The 18,890-nt window shown below is 49.0% G+C and overlaps 2 protein-coding genes across 2 annotated transcripts; both read left to right on the top strand.

The window, feature by feature from the left end:
- The first annotated feature begins 4,976 nt into the window (after window positions 1-4,976).
- On the top strand, window positions 4,977-6,543 carry LOC119458691 (facilitated trehalose transporter Tret1). Its single transcript, XM_037720552.2, has one exon. The coding sequence runs from the start codon at window positions 5,128-5,130 to the stop codon at window positions 6,541-6,543; it is 1,416 nt and encodes a 471-aa protein (XP_037576480.1). The 5' UTR covers window positions 4,977-5,127.
- Window positions 6,544-11,957: 5,414 nt separating this feature from the next.
- Window positions 11,958-14,347, top strand: LOC119458688 (facilitated trehalose transporter Tret1). Its single transcript, XM_037720547.2, has 2 exons — window positions 11,958-13,440; window positions 14,322-14,347. Exons 1-2 carry the CDS (start codon window positions 12,114-12,116, stop codon window positions 14,345-14,347), a joined length of 1,353 nt encoding a protein of 450 aa, XP_037576475.1. The 5' UTR covers window positions 11,958-12,113.
- The last annotated feature ends 4,543 nt before the right edge of the window (window positions 14,348-18,890 follow it).

Raw genomic sequence — 18,890 nt, 5'->3', positions numbered from 1 at the left:
GCACTCCAACCCAATTTTTTTCTCCTGTAAATTTCTTTCTCGTGAACAGGGTCCCCTGTGAGTAATTGACCTAGATAAACGTACTCCTTTCCACACTCTAGAGGCTGACTGGCGATCTTGAATTCTTGTTCCCTTGCCAGGCTATTGAACATTACCTTTCTCTTCTGCATATTAATCTTCAACTCCACTCTTACACTTTCTCAGTTAAGGTCCACAATCATTTGTTGTAATTCGTCCTCATTGCTGCTGAATAGGACAATGTCATCTGCAAACCGAAGGTTGCTGAGATATTCGCCGTTGATCCTCGTTCCTAAGCCTTCCTAGTCTAAGAGCTTGAATACTTCTTCTAAGCATGTCGTGAATAGCAGTGGAGAGATTGTTTCTCCTTGCCTGACCCCTTTCTTGATAGGTAGCTTTCTACTTTTGGACAACCAAGGTAGCTGTGGAATCCTTGTAGATATTTGCCAAGATATTTACGTATGCTTCTTGTACTCCTTGATTATGCAATGCCTCTATGACTGCTGGTATCTCTACTGAATCATATGCCTTTTCATAATCTATAACTAACTAGGTTTCATAAACTAGGTGGGTGATGAAGTTAGGAAATTTGCAGGTGCAAGTTGAAATATATAGTTTGAAGCTGATATCAGCTAGGGCAAGACATGGGTAATTGGAGGTCGCAGGGAAGGCCTTCATCCTGCAGTGGACATAAATATAGGCTGATGATGATGGTGAAAAAAAAATCACCAGCCCTTCCCCTGTCAAGAAAATGGTTGTAAGCGAAGCTTGTGTGTGTACCTCACCTACTACTTTTCCTTACCTTTCCTACTACTTTCCTACGCCGACGGCGAACCCTCTCCCCTTGAGAGTTCGAGGCGCCGATCATCAAACGCAGCCTGCTCCTCGGCAGAACGCACCACGCGCGTTGCCTTCCCATCCCTTCGCCGAGACTGATCTGAGGAGAGGGAAGACCGGCGGAGCGCGTGCGAACCCCCTTTCCTTCTTTTTTCCTCCCCGCGACACGTCAAACGACGCTGTTTGGCCGGGTGCGTCACGTGATCCGGCGCCGGCGCAGCTGGAACAGCTGCTCAACTCTGGGAGCAGCTGGGATTTTTTAGCGTGACACCACCACCACCGAGGCACCACCACTTGTGAGGCAATACAAGCTTCGCTTGAAAAAATCGTCGACCCTTCCCCTACCGGAAAATGGGGGTAAGCGAAGCAATTCCCCTGGGTGCACCTTGTTTTTGACGGTTATGTTTCTTGTAACTTGACAGTGACCAAGGGAAGGTCAGGTGATCCCCTCGGCGTTGGCGGAGTGCCGCAGCTTCAGCGGCTCGCACCGTAGGATCGGCCCGTCGACGACGCGCCCTTTCACGGGCGATCTCCCGTCGGCACTCGGCGAGAGCTGCCTGTTGTTCGGGGGTACGCACAATGCGCGGCAATTCCATCGGTTATCCGAGACTGAGCTGAACGAAAACGAAGCGGGCGCAGCGCGCACGAAACCCTTTTCTGCCTTTCCCTCCCCGGTGGAAGCGAAACTGCTCTGATTGGCTACGCACGTGGCGTGAGCGCGCCTAATGACTCACGCTGCGGTTCCGGCGAGCCGCCAATGGAGCCGGAGTTTTACCGTTACATCGCCGGCGCAGGCTTGCGTATACAAGCTTCGCTTGAAAAGTGGCATATAAAGCGCAATTTGGCCATGTTCAGATGGGTTATCCGAAGCGGCGGACATTACTTGCACGGCAAGTCGCAATGCCAAGGTAGCTATTAACTGAAAATATTCACTAATTAACTCTTGAATTGTGCACCTTATGGTTACTTGTTGAAATTGTGAAATTCAGCCGTTGAGAAGACATTCCTGCTCAGCAGAAATCCTATGACTGGCACCAATTTTGATATCTGCGTCTCCAAATATGTAATACGAAATAATACTGACGTTCCTGTTAAGCTTGCACAAGAGTTTCTTGGAACAATAATAGCTGCAACGGAATGCACATTTTAGCACATTTTGGGGACGAATATCAGGAAGCGGTGCTATTCTTAGAATTTCTGCTAGGCAGACAAGACCGTCGATCACTACATCTCGGTTTTCAATTTCGCAATTTCAACAAGAGAATATATAAAAAGAGCGTTTATCTGTGCATTTTTTAATCAGCTATATCGACAATTTGTCGTGCAAGCAAATATATCCACCTCTTTATATAATCCACCTGTACAGAAGGAACTGCGTTATCTTCCATCGGCGATGTCGAAGAATTGAGTTTCCACTTATAAAAAGGAACAAAACGCGGTGAAATGGAAAACCGCGCGATATCGCGCTTGGAAACATCGAAGCAAAATGGAAATATCGCGCGATAACATAACATGAGCGCGTGCAATCGCTCGTGGAGAGTCCGTGCGATCGTTGCATTGAAAATACATTAGTTGTTTTACAGATAGCGTACAACAGGCGTAAATTTCTTTCTTCTTTATACTGAATACTGAAACACCCGCCCATGTATTATGCTATAGCTGCCAGATAATATAGTGCAGCATGCGATGATGCTCGGCATTGTATACAACCAGGCTTTCTGTCCGGGTGCTCCTACTCACTGTGCTTCTTTCCCGAGAAAAAGAAAAGAGGGAGAATAAAAGAAAAAAAAAAAATACCAACCCCAGTTTTATGCGCTCTTGGACGCAGACTGACAACGCCCCAGTAAAGTATGCGTTGCGCGTCCGGTTTTCCTAATTAGTCGCCGGACCGTATCTGCAATTCTTATCTCTCTCTTTTCAATACGTTTCTGCGGCAGCGCAAGCGAATTCCGGAGCAGAAATTCCCAGAATCGTTAAAGGGTTCAGGCGACGGCGGTCAGACGGCACATATATATATATTTTTCCTCGAGCTTTCCCATGACACAAAAGCACGTGGGTTACGTGGCGGCAAAGTTATTGGCCACCGAGTGACGACATTTCAGCTGTTCGCGTTGTGCCTCGAAGTCCATGGATATGGGCGGTGGTGTATACATAGCCCAGTGACGACCGCTGGCTGCAGCACATATTGTCTCAGCGCAGAAGCGATTTTTCCTTTTGAGGCAAGCCGCCGACAATTGACGCGTAAATCTCGGCGGATCATATCGCCCTGCTCCATGCAAGGTCTCGTCTCGAAGTGCTCAGGTATTATATATTTAAAAGAAAGAGGCAGGAGCGGTGGCCCTCGCGGAATGCCGACACAAATTTAGGCGGTGTTTAACTTTCTACAGAAACACGCGTGCTCGTTCCAACGAGCAGTTGCGAGAGTTCTTCGCTGTGTTGCTAGTGTATACGTTCCCGAGGAAAGCAGCTCCTGCTCGAGTGCGCTATAGCTGCGCAAAGCTTTTATTGATGTGTAAGCTTCGGTGCGCAAAACATGAAGGCGGACGAAAAACTTTCCCTGGTGAAACAAGCGGCATTCTTGGGTGACATTTTTGCTTCTTTCTTTCTTTCTTTCTTTCTTTCTTTCTTTCTTTCTTTCTTTCTTTCTTTCTTTCTTTCTTTCTTTCTTTCTTTCTTTCTTTCTTTCTTTCTTTCTTTCTTCTTGACAGGGCAGCTACCGCTCGCTACAAAAGTATCTACGCTGGGCGGCCATACGGCTTGAACTTGCGTTCAGAGTGAAAACTGCATCTGTTCTGCAGCCTACGAGATCACTTTCTTCGGAAAATGTCATCGCGAAACATCAAAGAAACGGAAAAGGCGAAAAAAAAAAAAATCCCGCAAGGAGCGAACGTTGCAGTGATATACACGGTGTTTATCACTGTGCATATAATATTGATCATCTAGCACCACCTGGAGTATATATATATATAGCATGCCAGGCGATCAGCCAGGTTAACATCGCCAGCATATCACTGTACCTCAGAAAACCGTAGCTCGTCTTGCTCTTGCAAAAATTGCCATAGTTTCACCCGAAGGCAACGCACTACAAAGCGATGACAAGGTTTAGCTTCGCGCTGAAGGCGTCTCAGTACGCTGGCGTAAAGTCCCTATATAAGTGAGTGAGTGAAACAACTTTATTTACGATCCGGCATAAAGGGAGGAAGGGATAGGGGAATTAAAGCAAGACACTAGCGTGCTCGAACGTCCCGGAGCAGCAACCTACTCGCGTCAAACCCGTGGGGGCGCCGCTTTCGGCCTCTGGCGTTCCAGGATGCTAAGCACGTGCTGGACCACGTCTGATTCCAACTTGCGCCTGCGAATTTCCTAACTTCATCACTCCACCCAATTTTCTGCCGTCCTCGACTGCGCTTCCCTTCTCCTGGTATGCATTCTGTAACCCTAATGATCCACCGGTTATCCATCCTACGCATTACATTACGCCCCAGATACCGAACAATATTAATTTTCTCCCCGCACCCGGCTTCCTCCCTTCTCGAGCTGCGGATGATGACGATAGTACTATTTCTTTGTTGGCAAAAAAAAAAAAAAAAAACGATGATGTTTGTCACGATTGATGAGTAGGAAATGTCGCTGAGATGTCATGCAAGCAAGTGAGGCTTTCAATGCGAAATCTCGCATTGAGCATCCACACTTGCGTGACTGCTCCCCCAATGGTATTGGCACCCTGTGCTCATTCTACCTAATAAATGAAAACAAAAGGTGCTTTCTCCACAACTCGATCCTGGTATGACATTCCAGGGTTGGAAGGGCCCCATTATCGTTCTCGTTGTCGAACAACCGTGGTACTGCTTGGACTTGAAATAACTTCATCTTAATCGTCTCGCTGTTTACAGGCCTTCCAACACTACGAAAGCTTTCAGACCTATCGTTCATGCGAAGCGAGCAATCTGTCGCTCCTTCTACGTGATTACGTTTTGCGCACTGCAAGTCTTACATGCCGCTCGTCTTGGTCTTTCATTTTCATTCCTCCTTTTTCTAACACTGTTCCGTTTTTTTTGGGTGACATATGTGCTTCATATTTAAGCGATTACTTTTTCTCTACACATTCCTGAGGTAGGCGACGATTTCTCTTCTTCATTTCACTGGTCCGCCGGCGCTCGTGGATGCACGCGCAGTGAAGAAGAAAACAGCAGCGGTAGAGGCAACGACGCGCTGCGCTCCGCAGCACTTTAAGGAACAAGAACAAGACCAAGGCAGCCGGCCTATAGTCCGATGCAGCGTGCGCTCAACCTGCCCGCCTTCTACTACGTGGCCGGTTCATCGTCGCTCGCTTCGGTGGCCATGGGCAGCGTCATGGGCTACTCGGCCCCGGCGCTGGCCAGCATGTCGGCCCGCGGCGTCTCCATGACGCGCTCCCAGGAGACCTGGTTCGGCTCGGTGCTCGCCGTGGGCGCCCTCGTGGGCAGCCTGGTGAGCGGCTTCCTCATCGAGCGCTTCGGACGCGTGCGCCCCATCCAGCTGTCGTCTCTGGGGTTCGTGGCCGGGTGCCTCTGCATCGCGCTGTGCAACGCCAGCCTCCCGTGGATGCTCGCGGGCCGCGCGCTCACCGGCTTCTGCTGCGGCCTCGTCTCGCTCGCGGTTCCCGTGTTTGTGACCGAGATCAGCCCGCCGAACGTTCGCGGACTCCTGGGCTCCGGCGTCCAGCTGGCCATCACCGTGGGCGTGCTGGCCGTCTTCGTGGGCGGCAAGTGGCTCGACTGGCTGGCGCTCGCTCTGCTGTGTACTGTGTGCCCGGTGCTCATGGCCGTCGCCATGGCGTTCGCCGTCGAGTCCCCCCGCTGGCTGGTGGCCCACGGCCGGCGCGACAAGGCGCTCGACGCTCTGCGATTCCTGTACGGGCCAAAGTTCTGCGCCGAAGCCGAGTGCCTGACCATCGAGGCCAGCTTGCTGCGGCAGCCGGCGGCCGTCGCAGACCTGTTGCAGCGCAGCTTCTCGGTGCCGCTCGGCTACACGCTGCTGCTCATGTTTTTCCAGCAGTTCTGCGGCATCAACGTGATCACCTTCTACGCGGTCGAGATATTCGAGTCGGCCGGTTCGGAGATCTCGGCCGCCGACTGCACCATTATGCTGGGCGTAGTGCAAGTGATCTCGTCCCTCGCGGCGACCCTGCTCATCGACCGCGCGGGACGCCGCTGCCTCATGTTTGTCTCGTCTCTAATTGTGACGGTCAGCCTGACGGTGTTGGGCGTCTTCTACTACTACAAGGACGCGGACAATGGAGAATTCCGCCATCGCTATCGGTACGTGCCGCTGGCGTCGCTCGCGACGTACATTGCCGCCTTCTGCCTCGGCATCGGCCCGGTGCCCTGGGTCGTTATGGGCGAGATTCTGTCACCCAGAGCCCGCGGTCTCTCTACGGGCGTCAGCACCGCCTTCTGCTTCTTCTGCGAGTTCCTTATCACCAAGGAGTTCCAGGATCTCGTCCGGCTATTCAACTTCTGCGGTCTCTTCTGGATGTTCGCGTTGGTCACTGTCGTGCAAGTCATCTTCTTCTACGTGTGCATTCCAGAGACGAAAGGGAAGTCTCTCGAAGACATCAGTCAGATATTCGAGAGCCTTCCGGAGTTCAGTTCCAGTGCCACTCTCTTGCATCCAGTTCCCACTACGCCTTCTTTGTGTGTCAAATAATGAAGCTTCGCCATACCTTGCCCCTGCTGCTGAAGTGACTGTGTTAAATCGGAGAGTTGCGCAAAGCATCAATCGGAATAAGATCATGAGAGAAGTGCGACGGGCGGATTAATTGATTTTTTTAAAGGGGTCCTGAAACAGGGCTTTTCTAGCTAATCATAGAATGGCATTGCTATTAAATTACTTCGCCTTACAAATCTCCTGCCACAAAAGTTTTTCGTATCCTTCAAGCACAAGCGAGGTCAGACGTGGTTATCAGACAGATCAGCGGCTTTGAGTGAGACAACTTTAATAAATATCCTGCAAATTGATGGCCTGGGTCTAGGCCGCGCCGGGGGCAGCAGAGAGACCCTGTCTGTCGGTAGCTTCCCGGGCTTGCTGGATGGCCCAAAGTTGGTCCTGAAGATCAGAGCTAGTCAGTGCGGTTCTCCATCGCGCCCTTAGTTCAGCCGGGGGGACTGCAATTCTCCTCTGAACTATTTCACAATCCCAGAGTATGTGATATAGGGTGGCTCCTCTATAATTACATAACTTAGATTTGGTTGCAGGGCATAAATCCGGAAACATGCGGTTAAGATGTACCGGGTTCGTGTTAGTTTTGGTTTGAAGTCGCCTCCAGTCAACCGCCTGAGACCTGTTTAATTTTGGGTTAGGAGGTTGATATATACACCTCGACTTTCTGTAGAATTGGGTAATGTCACTGAATGAGAAAAGTCTAGCCCTATCCATCCGTTTCATCTCCTCCTCGGCCAGAGCCCCCTCCCCTCCTAGTCGGGCGCGGTTAGTGAGTGCTCGTGCAACACGATGGGCAGACTCGTTAAGGTTTGGGTTGGCGGTGGATTCGCAGTCTGTATGGGCTGGGAACCAGATGATTTCCTTGTCGTAACGTTCCTCATATGATATAAGTTTGGTTTCACTGTGTAGAATTTTTGCAGCTTCAACTGATATCCGTCCTCTGGCATAATTTCGTATAGCCGATTGAGAGTCGCTAATGTATCTATATTTGGGAGAATTAGCGATAGCCAGAGCGATGGCAACCTCCTCCGCAACCTCAGAGACACTGGTTTTGATTGAACACGTGCGTACGCTTTCTTGCTCTGTATTAATTGCTACTGCTGTAAATGCTTGGTGATTTGAATATTCCGCGGCGTCCACGAACAGCGCTTCCTCATCATTGCCATAGGCTTTGAGTAGAGCTTTAGATCTGCTCGTTATCCTGCCCTGATTGAATTCCGGGTGCATATTTTTGGGTAAATTGGGGATTTTAATCTTACTCCTGATCTCTTTGGTCAACGTAACCTTGGGTCCTTGCTAGTTATGGTAATTTATTCGTAATTTTTCGAGTATACTTCTGCCCTGCAGTCCGGCTGCTGGCGAGTCTTTCCAGCTGAGCTATCTGCTGAGCTTCAATCAATTCTTCTAAGGTGTTATGCATGCCCAGCTGCATTAATCTCTCTGAACTGGTGCTGCCGGGCAAGCCTAGGGCCTGCTTAAAAGCTTTCCTTATGAGCGTATTGATTTTGTCCTTTTCTGCCTTGTACCAGTTATGGTACGCAGCTACGTAAATGATGTGGCTTATAGCAAAAGATTGAATGAACCCAACAATGTTAGCCTCCTTCGTTCCCTGATACTTGTTCGTGATTCTCCTTAATAGCCTAACAGCGTTAGTTACCTTGGTCCCGAGCTTTCTAATGGTTTCGCAGTTAGTTCCTTTAGACTCAATATTGAGTCCCAGGACCCTAATTTGTTCAACGATGGGGATGGCCCCGCCATTCTTCGTACGAATGTGTATCTCTTCGTACTCTCTCTCTTTGATGTACCCCTTGGGCAGCCTGCCCTTGAGGGTGGGTCTGTAAAGGAGAAGCTCTGATTTCTCTGGGGAGCATTCAAGCCAAGTGCCTGTAAGGTACTCCTCAACTTTACATACCGCTTCCTGTAATTTCTGTTCTATCTCTCCATCACTGCCTTGCGAGATCCATATGGTAATGTCATCCGCGTACAAGGAGTGATTGATTCATTCGATGTCTTCGAGCTTTTCCGGCAATCCTATCATAATGAGGTTAAAGAGCATGGGCGATATCACGGAGCCCTAAAGCGTACCCGAACTGCCCATGTCCCTCACCTCTGACTTGAGTTACCCTATCGTGAGGGTAGCCTTCCTATTCGTTAGGAAGTCTCGGATGTAATTGTACGCCCTTTCTCCTAGGTTTAGGTGGCTGACCTGACTGAGTATGGCCGAATGTGCTGCTTTGTCGAATGATTTCATGAGATCCAACCCTAATATAGCTCTGGTGGACCTCGTTTTACTGTCTAGTACTTGCTGCTTGATTTGCAGCATAACGTCCTGAGTAGAGAGACCAGCCCGAAAGCCCAACATAGTATTTGGATATATTTCGTTTTCTTACCAGGTAATTCTTTACTCTGATAAGGAATGCGAACTCCATAAGCTTTCCTGCGCAAGAGGTGAGAGATATGGGCCGCAGATTTGAAATCTTACTTGGTTTGCCAGGTTTGTGAATAAGTATGACCTGGCTTTGTCCCCTTTCATTTTCACTAGCGTGCTGGAAGCTACACAGGGGAGCTCGCAAGGGGGCGCAAGGGAGCAATGCCCTGCTGGCCCCGCCCAAACGTTAACGATGATGATGATGATGTTTAATTGGCACCCCCTTTGAAACAGGGCGGTGACAAATAGTCACCTAGCCGGCATGAGTTTATCAGGTATGGTGTACATGTTTTTCATTCTACCATTTTTGTATACGTCTTCATAATCTTTTTTTTTCTCTCAAAGGTTCCCTTATCTACCTTGTAGGTACCGCTATACCAATTATAACGGATCCGGTCGTATCAATCTCTTCCCCGCTTTTTTTTTCCATCAGTACGCTGGACGTCTCTTGCTTATCTCGACTGTTGACCGGTTGATGCTTCCGTCCTCTTTAAATCCAAGCGCTTCTGTTACCCACGGGTCTCACTGGGTGAATTCTATTCGCATTCCATTTCGATGTGCTGAGTAGTCTCCGGACTTTTGCTGCAGCATACACATGCCTTATCTTGTTGCGAATATTTGCTCCGGTATGTTGTTGTCCTTAGGCAACCGGATCGAGCCTCAAGGCACTGCCCTTTGTGTTATCGTACAGATTTCCCCTTCTAATTTCTTTCTTCTCATTCTTGTAAATCTCCATGGTCTTTTTTGATTCCATTCTTTGCATCCAATTCGCTGTCTCTGTTTCTCTCACTCTCTCTCTCTCTGGTGACTCCTGGTTGCCTATTCACAGTTTCAGTTACCCTGTGCTTGGTTGCCAACTTTCTTGACCTCTTCCTGCGTTGTGTGTCCACGCTTTTCAGGTACATATACTTGTGCACTTTAGCCGCCCATTTATTTTGATCCACGTTCCTGAGCCTTTCTTCAAAACTAATTTTGCTCTGTGCTTCTCTGGCTTCAAACGAGGCCCAACCCATGTCACCCTGCACTGCCTTATTTGTAGTTTTGCCGTGGGCTCCCAAAGCCAACCAGCCCTAACCTCGCGAGCAATAACCACGCCTGAGATCCGTGCTCATCGGTAAACAACTTGACAAAACACAAACAAATCACCTATTCAGGTTTTATCTTCTGTGAGTACACATACACGGCCATGCCAAATCACCTCAGATTTCTGAAACTTTTCTCCCCAAGTCATGAGTGCCTTCTTCAATCTGGAAAATACCATAAACGTGCACTATGAGTAGCTGAAGAGAAATACTGACAAGATGTCTTATTAATTAATTAATTAACTAATTAATTAATTTATTTATTTAATCATTTATTTAATTATTTATTTACATGAACCTGCACATTTATTAGTAAAGCGACTAAAAATGCAAGGGCCAAGGAATGGTACTACACAGCGCACTATATATTTGGAAGAATTTCACTTGGTGGCACATGGGTTATATATCGGCTAGTTATCACTGCAGTCATCACAAGTGCGCATGAGATGCAAACGATGATGATCGGCGCTTACTTACCTGAACACTTTCCTTGTGATGTCAACGGAAGGATTACTGACGATTTGCCCATCGGAAGAAAGACACGATCTCGTCGACAGGCGTCATTGTATAATGCGGGACTGGGTTGAAGTATAGATATAAAGGACGAAGTAGACAGAAAATTGGAAATATACCGGGATACAAAAAAAATCTATGGTTCAAATACTGGTTCAAGCTAAGATGAAAGGAGAAAGTGAACGTTGGTTGTCAGACATATACGTGAGAAAAAGAAGGCCGCACCTAGAATATTTTGGAACCACATTAACTCATTAGGCAGGAAGTCTGGAACAATACAACAACATATCCTTGACGAAGATGGGAACGAACTGGAGGGGGAAGTGGCATTAAATTACATTCGAAAAATAACAGCCGAATCATTTCAAGGCAATTGTGACGAGGTGGTTTTCGAGAAGAAAAATAGCATAAACGAGAACCAGGTGGAAAAGGAGCTACTGCTGAGAAATTTCAACTGGAAGAAAGTCGAAGAGAAAATTCCTAAGCGCACAGCCACAAGGTCAGACGAGGTTCCCGTTAGGTCAATTGATTAATGAACTATAGGACCAAAAAGTAAGGAAGCTCTGTTGAAAGCAGTAGAAAAAAGCTTACAAGATAGGCAAATACCAGGCAGTTGGCGACAAAGTAGAATGAATTTAATTTCTAGAAGTAAGGGGGAAAACATACAATTCACTCCTATAGACCGTCGACCATTACATCGGTAATATACAGGTTAGCAATGCAGGCGACTAAATAAAAACTGCAAGCAGTGAAGAACATAATGACACACTGGGAGAACTTGAGAATGGCTTCAGAATCGTTAGGTGCCTGTATAATAACTTATTTGTTCTTATTCAGTGTATTGAAATATCCTGAGAAGAATAGGAGACCGCTATATGTGTTTTTCTTTAGACATTACCGGAGCGTATGACAACGTAGACCGCAACTGTCCGTGGTATATTCTGCAAGGGGAAGGCTTAGGCAACGACTGCATGTATACCGCTTTTGACGGGGATTGACTTAGAAAATATCATTTTCGTTGAATGGGAAGGTATGAGAAGCGAGGAAAAGTTGTTATCACCAAGGGACAGAGACAGGGGTGCCCTATATATCCCCGCTGCTAATTACGATGCACATACATCGTATGGATGGAAAGGGCGCTAGAGGGAAGAAACATCGGGTTTAATCTCTCATACAAACAGGCGGGCACAATAGCAAAGCAACAGTTTCCAGGTTTGTTTTATGCGGACGACAGTTGCATATCAGTTAGCATGCTAACAAGGCAGCTGATATGCTCGTCTTGGTCTTTCATTTTCATTATTTCTTGTTTCTAACACTGTTGCGTTTTTGGTGACATAGTGTTTGCAGATTTCTCAACACGTTCCCGAGGTAAGGTGACGATTTGTCTTCTTCATTTCACTGGTCCGCCGGCGCTCGTGGATGCACGCGCAGTGAAGAAGAAAACAGCAGCAGTAGAGGCAACGATGCGCTGCGCTCCGCAGCATTGAGGAACGAGAACAAGACCAAGAACAAGGCAGCCGGCCTATAGTCCGATGCAGCGTGCGCTCAACCTGCCCGCCTTCTACTACGTGGCCGGTTCATCGTCGCTCGCTTCGGTGGCCATGGGCAGCGTCATGGGCTACTCGGCCCCGGCGCTGGCCAGCATGTCGGCCCACGGCGTCTCCATGACGCGCTCCCAGGAGACCTGGTTCGGCTCGGTGCTCGCCGTGGGCGCCCTCGTGGGCAGCCTGGTGAGCGGCTTCCTCATCGAGCGCTTCGGACGCGTGCGCCCCATCCAGCTGTCGTCTCTGGGGTTCGTGGCCGGGTGCCTCTGCATCGCGCTGTGCAACGCCAGCCTCCCGTGGATGTTCGCGGGCCGCGCGCTCACCGGCTTCTGCTGCGGCCTCGTCTCGCTCGCGGTTCCCGTGTTTGTGACCGAGATCAGCCCGCCGAACGTTCGCGGACTCCTGGGCTCCGGCGTCCAGCTGGCCATCACCGTGGGCGTGCTGGCCGTCTTCGTGGGCGGCAAGTGGCTCGACTGGCTGGCGCTCGCTCTGCTGTGTACTGTGTGCCCGGTGCTCATGGCCGTCGCCATGGCGTTCGCCGTCGAGTCCCCCCGCTGGCTGGTGGCCCACGGCCGGCGCGACAAGGCGCTCGACGCTCTGCGATTCCTGTACGGGCCAAAGTTCTGCGCCGAAGCCGAGTGTCTCACCATCGAGGCCAGCTTGCTGCGGCATCCGGCGGCCGTCGCAGACCTGTTGCAGCGCAGCTTCTCGGTGCCGCTCGGCTACACGCTGCTGCTCATGTTTTTCCAGCAGTTCTGCGGCATCAACGTGATCACCTTCTACGCGGTCGAGATATTCGAGTCGGCCGGTTCGGAGATCTCGGCCGCCGACTGCACTATTATGCTGGGCGTAGTGCAAGTGATCTCGTCCCTCGCGGCGACCCTGCTCATCGACCGCGCGGGACGCCGCTGCCTCATGTTTGTCTCGTCTCTATTTGTGACCGTCAGCCTGACGGTGTTGGGCGTCTTCTATTACTACAAGGACGCGGACAATGGAGAATTCCGCCATCGCTATCGGTACGTGCCGTTGGCGTCGCTCGCGACGTACATTGCCGCCTTCTGCCTCGGCATCGGCCCGGTGCCCTGGGTCGTTATGGGCGAGATTCTGTCACCCAGAGCCCGCGGTCTCTCTACGGGCGTCAGCACCGCCTTCTGCTTCTTCTGCGAGTTCCTTATCACCAAGGAGTTCCAGGATCTCGTCCGTCTATTCAACTTCTGCGGTCTCTTCTGGATGTTCGCGTTGGTCACTGTTGTGCAAGTCATCTTCTTCTACGTGTGCATTCCAGAGACGAAAGGGAAGTCTCTCGAAGACATCAGTCAGCTATTCGAGAGCCTTCCCGAGTTCAGTTCCAGTGCCACTCCCTTGTATCCAGTTCCGACTACGCCTTCTTTCGCGGGTGTCACGAGGTAGAGAAGGCGGCTGGCGGCTGGTGTATGTACGTGCCAAAGTATATAGTCGTACCGGCACGCGCTTATCCAAGCACCGTGCCCGGTAAGCCGTTGGCTAAAGACTGCACCGAGCCAGAGCCCTCCTTCCGCACGTGCGGAGTATGTGGTCCTACCAGGATTGCAATGGGGCATACAATTCTGAATGAGGACTGTGCTAGCTTCATTATTAAATAATACATGGGGATGGAGTGCCATGGAAAGCTAAGCAAAATAAGTTTCACCTCCAATGCTGCGTTTCTCCTGTGTGGTCGTCAAGTACTATATTTACGAGCGTAAATTGTTTAAGCCGCAGGTGACTAGCCAGTTGCTGTGCTAAATGCTTCTTGATTTGCAGGTTCGATTAGTTGTTTCGGCTGAGGATTATTCATCTTGAAGCCAAAACTGCTACAACTTATGTAACAAGCGAAATAGCACACTGCCAACAAAGCGATTTGAGCGAAAGTCTTTTTTTATTTTTTTAACTTTCATATTTCAAGTTCCACTATACGCATTACTATACCATACAGAAAGGCAGTGGCGTATCACACACAAAAAAAAAGCTATTTATACACACACCATTTTTCGTACTCTAATATCACATTTGTAATTATATATACTTTTAAATACCCCCCTCCTCCCTCCCTAACCAAGAAATCTATAATCGCTGGCATCTTGTCAAATTCCCTCGTAGTGGGTGAGCGCAGTCGTACGAGGAAAAAGCAGGCAAGCAAGAACTCTTCTCTGTACGAGAATGTTTCTGTCGCAATAGGCGAGTTCAGCCGAACGAATGGCTGAAATCATGTCTGTTTACTATGCGCTAGAGGGAAGCAATAACGAGTTTAATCTCTGGACAGATTGTGTAGTTCTGGAGGATCAGAAATTATTGCAGGGTTGTCATGTGCCGTTTGCTGCTGTTCCCGTACTGGAACAGTATCTCGGGTCATTACAACATACAGTATGTGTCTTTTTACAGCGAAGCTATTTGTGGCTAGGCTTCTGTTCATTTTTCGTGTGCGTGTCCATAATGTGCATGGGCCGATCCTGGTGATTGCGCAGAAAGGGTCCAAGCGCAATGGCACATACCCCTGTGGACTCCGGGTGGTGGGCTCCGGGGCCTGTAACGTGCCCTTGGAACGACCCTTGTCACACCTGGAACCCAAAGAGGTCCCAGGAACAAGGGTGACGATCGGATCTTAGCCCAAAAGGCCGACCCGCGTCGGCCATGTCTACGTTCGCACCGCCCTCTCTCTGTCGGCGTTCCAACCACTTGCGTGCCTAGTTTCCTGCCGCTCAACCGGGGCGGCGGCACCGTCGCGCGTGTCTATAAGACAAGGTGCCTTCTCCTTTTTGAATTTCACTTCTCTCGTCGTAATGGGGAAGCCGCGTGTAGTGCGCACTCCCGGTGACAATTGCATTCTCGTCTCTGTTCCTGCCGTCGCTCTTCGTACGCGCGTTGCTCCTCGGGACTCCGGACTATACACGCGGCCTCCCCATTCTGTGTCATTTCTGTGTCGTGTACGTGCTAAACAGCTTCGCTGGTCATCCACCTTCACAGAGCGGAACGGCTCGTGATTTTTATTTTATTGCGATAGCAATTATATGGACACTTCTACCGGATTTCTGCCGTCGTCGTCGCCGTGAGGTTCCGTATAGATTTCAAGGGCGATAAAATCGTCGCCGCGCGCCGTATGCGCGAGCGAAAGCGCGCGGGGGACGCGCGCTATCACGGAGAGCCCCCCCCCCCCCCCCCCCCCCCCGCGCGCTATCACGGGGAGCGAACGCTCGGCGGAAAGCAAACGTGACCGTCGCGCGAAAGACCATGGGGATATGGGAGGGAGGGAGGGAGGGAGGCAGGGCGGCGCTGTGCTCCGGCACCAAAGGCGTATCTTGCCACTCAATCTCCCACGCGAAAGCAACAAAGCGGGAAGAGGGGGCGGGGGAGGGGGGGGGGCAGCTTCTCCTCTGCCAACAACTTCTCCTTTGCGCTTTGCCCGGGATTGCCGGTCGTCCGCACCATCTCCCATCTTCACACGGCTCTGACCTTTGTATGCGCTGTGCATTCGCCGCTCAGTTTCCGTTGAAGCGATAGACCGCGCGAACCTGCGCTTGCTGCCAGCGTTTTGACAGTCGTTGGCTGCGGTCATTCAGTGTGATCTATTCATGTTTGCTTGTGCGCGCTGACACCACGATTGTTAATTCAGTTAGTAAGCCAATGTGTCCAAGTTTATGCAGCCGATAAAACTACTATCCCTACTCCGAATAGCTCTCTACTAATTTGCTATGCTTCGCCTTTCGGGCGAAACTGCGACATTGTTTTTTTACTTCGAACACTGCTTTTAAAAGCCTACACCATTTATGAAATTACGTCACTGCAGATAGGTTATCGGGCCAGGCGGGCATCACTTACAGGAAAAACGAAAGTAATCCATTCTCCAACTAAATTAATTCCAATAATTAACTTCGTAGTTACAAACCTCATGGTACGGGTTTATATTGGAAAGTTGAAGGGACTCGCCATAAAAGCCTAGTTCCGTGTTTCTACATTCGAAAATGTTAATGTAGACCGAAATAACTGGTGCCAGATAATGAAGCTACGCCATACCCTGCCCCTGCTGCTGAAGTGACTATGTATTAAATCGGAGAGTTGCGCAAAGCACCAATCGGAATAAGATCATAAGAGAGATGTGCGACGCACCAATTGATTTTTTTAAGGGGTCCTGCAACGCGGCTTTTGCAGCTAATCGTAGAATGACATCGTACTAAATTACTTCGATCGCCTCACAAATCTCCTGCCACGACAATTTTTCGTACCCTTCAAGAACAAGCGAGGTCGGACGTAGTTATCGAACCGATCAGCGGCTTTGTCTCCTTTCGTTTTCACTAGCGCGCTGGACGCTACAGAGCTAGGGGAGCTGGCAAAGGGGCGTAAGGGAGCAATGCTATGGTGGCTAGCAATTCCCTGCTGGCCCAAACGTTAACGATGATGATGATGATGATGATGACGATGATGACGATGATGATGATGATGTTTAATTGGCACCCCCTTTGAAACAGGGCGGTGACAAATAGTCACCTAGCCGGCTTGAGTTTATCAGGTATGGTGTACATGTTTTTCATTCATACATTTTTGTATACGTCTCCATAATATTTTTTTTTCTCTCCAAGGTTCCCTTATCTACCTTGTACCGCTACCTATGCCTATAACGGATCCGGTCGTATCAATCTCTTCCCTGCATTTTTTTTCCACCAGTACTCTGGACGTCTCTGCTTATCTCGACTGCTGACCGGTTGATGCTTCCGTCCACTTTAAATCCACGCGCTTCTGTTACCTACGGGTCTCACTGGGTGCATTCTATTCGCATTCCATTTCGATGTGCTGAGTAGTCTCCGGACTTTTCCTGCAGCATACACATGCCTTATCTTGTTGCGAATATTTGCTCCGGTATGCTTTTGTCCTTAGGCAACCAGCTCGAGCCTCAAACAGCAAGGTATTGCCCTTTTTGTTATCGTACAGATTTCCCCTTCTAATTTCTTTCTTCCCAGTCTTGTAAATCTCCATGGCCCTTTTTCTTTACATTATTTAATTCGCTGTCTCTGATTCTCTCTCTTTCTGATGACTTCTGGTTTTCTATTTACACTTTAAGCTACCCTGCACTTGGTTGCCAACTTTCTTGACCTCTTCCTCCATTCTGTGTCCACACTTTTCAGGTACATATACTTGTGCACTTTAGCCGGCCATTTATTTTGATCCACGTTCCTGAGTCTTCCTTCAAAGCAAATTTTGCTCTGCGCTTCGACTTCAAACGAGGCCCAACCCATGTCACCCTGCACTGCCTCATTTGTGGTTTTCCCGTGGGCTCCGTCCTCCGTCCGTTTGTTTGTTTGTTGGTTGGTTTGTCCACAGTGTGGACAAATGAAGCTGTACAGGGTGATATGGGCTGGACAAGTTTTGAAGTGAGGGAAATTCAGAGTAAAAGTGATTTTGAAGAAAGATTGAGGAATATGAAAGGAAATTAATGGGTTGAGAGAGTGTTCATGTATTTGTACAGGAAAGACATCGACTTACAGTGGAGAAAAAGAACTAGGAAGCGTACAGGCAAGTATGCGACCACTGTAGCAAGCTACATGACAACAAAGAACGTCAAACGCAGAGTCAGAGGCTGGCACAATCTCCTGGGTGGCGGCAGTGGAAAATAAACCTGGTATGAGTACCTAAGTAAGAGGGAAAAACGAAATCAGGAGAGAAACAATTTATGATAACTCAAAGGGAAGCTGTTTACTTTTCGAAGCGAGATCAGGATACCTTAGAACGCGCAGTTATAAATCGAGTTACACCTAGGAAGGAGTAGCATGTGTTTGCTGCCGTAAAGCTAGGGAAACGATGGAACATGTTTTACTAGAATGTGAAGATATCTGCCCATTTGTCGGTTTAGGCTCCTCTGGTCTCCTTAATTGAAGCCCATTGGTTCAGGTATAACAGGGGGGAAAGTAAACATGTCCGCAAAAGAGTTTAGTAAGAGGTGATTGGAGGCGATTGGAGGTAGAAAAGTAAGGAGACGGCAAACAACGGAGGCCTACAAAAACAAAGTTCGCAATAGTGGTGCAGAAAGTTTGACACTGGAAAGTATTTTTTTAAATATAGATGGTACGACATTAGGCGAAATAAGAACAAGAAGTTTGTGGCGCAACCCACCACCTCATTTCAAAGGGGACGCTCATCGCATCCATCCATTCATCCATCCATGGGTATGTACCACTCTTCAGCGAAACTCGTTGAAGCCGACTTGGAGCACTTGGTAGGTGCCAATCGGTCTGTACAGAAGGTCTTTTTAAATGCTGACTCTAGTCTGAGTCGTCTGCGTAGAAACTTCGTTACGTTTCGCACTACTAAATATACATACACCTGTACTTGCAATTCTACGTGCCCCGCAAACCAACGGCGTCTCGGTATTGAGAATGTGATGGAAGCGATAGAGGAGCTTCGCCTCCAATTCCCACAGTGCGTGGGATACGCATACTTTATGTTTTTTTTTCTACTTCCACAACTCGCCAGCAGACAACCGTGAAAGTGAAGATACGTAAGAACCGCATGCATATCGTCGATTGCCAAAGTGTGGACAAAGACGCGACATCGAGTATTCAAGAAAATATCCCTGCCGTTAGCAGCCCTTCTGCAACCAGAAAGCTGATGTGCTGTGGAACACATGCATATAGAAGCTTTTCAGCTTTGGTAGAGCTATCTATCATTGGAAGACGGACAGGCTGTCCAACGCAAACTTTGAAAAGCAGCTCTTACCGTCGACAGGGTTGTGCGAATAGTACTTTTTGAGACCGAATC

This window comes from Dermacentor silvarum, chromosome 7, assembly GCF_013339745.2.
Source record: "Dermacentor silvarum isolate Dsil-2018 chromosome 7, BIME_Dsil_1.4, whole genome shotgun sequence".
Classification (NCBI taxonomy): domain Eukaryota; kingdom Metazoa; phylum Arthropoda; class Arachnida; order Ixodida; family Ixodidae; genus Dermacentor; species Dermacentor silvarum.
The sequence above is the reverse complement of the archived record's forward strand: the minus strand, read 5'-3'. Positions and strand labels throughout refer to the sequence as shown.

Excerpts from the sequence above, each read along its gene's own strand:
- LOC119458691 (XM_037720552.2), top strand. The coding sequence starts at position 5,128 with ATGCAGCGTGCGCTCAACCTGCCCGCCTTCTACTACGTGGCCGGTTCA.
- LOC119458688 (XM_037720547.2), top strand. The coding sequence starts at position 12,114 with ATGCAGCGTGCGCTCAACCTGCCCGCCTTCTACTACGTGGCCGGTTCA. Across the intron at positions 13,441-14,321 it reads GAAGTCTCTCGAAGACATCA|GCGAGTTCAGCCGAACGAAT; the intron begins GTCAGCTATTCG and ends CTGTCGCAATAG.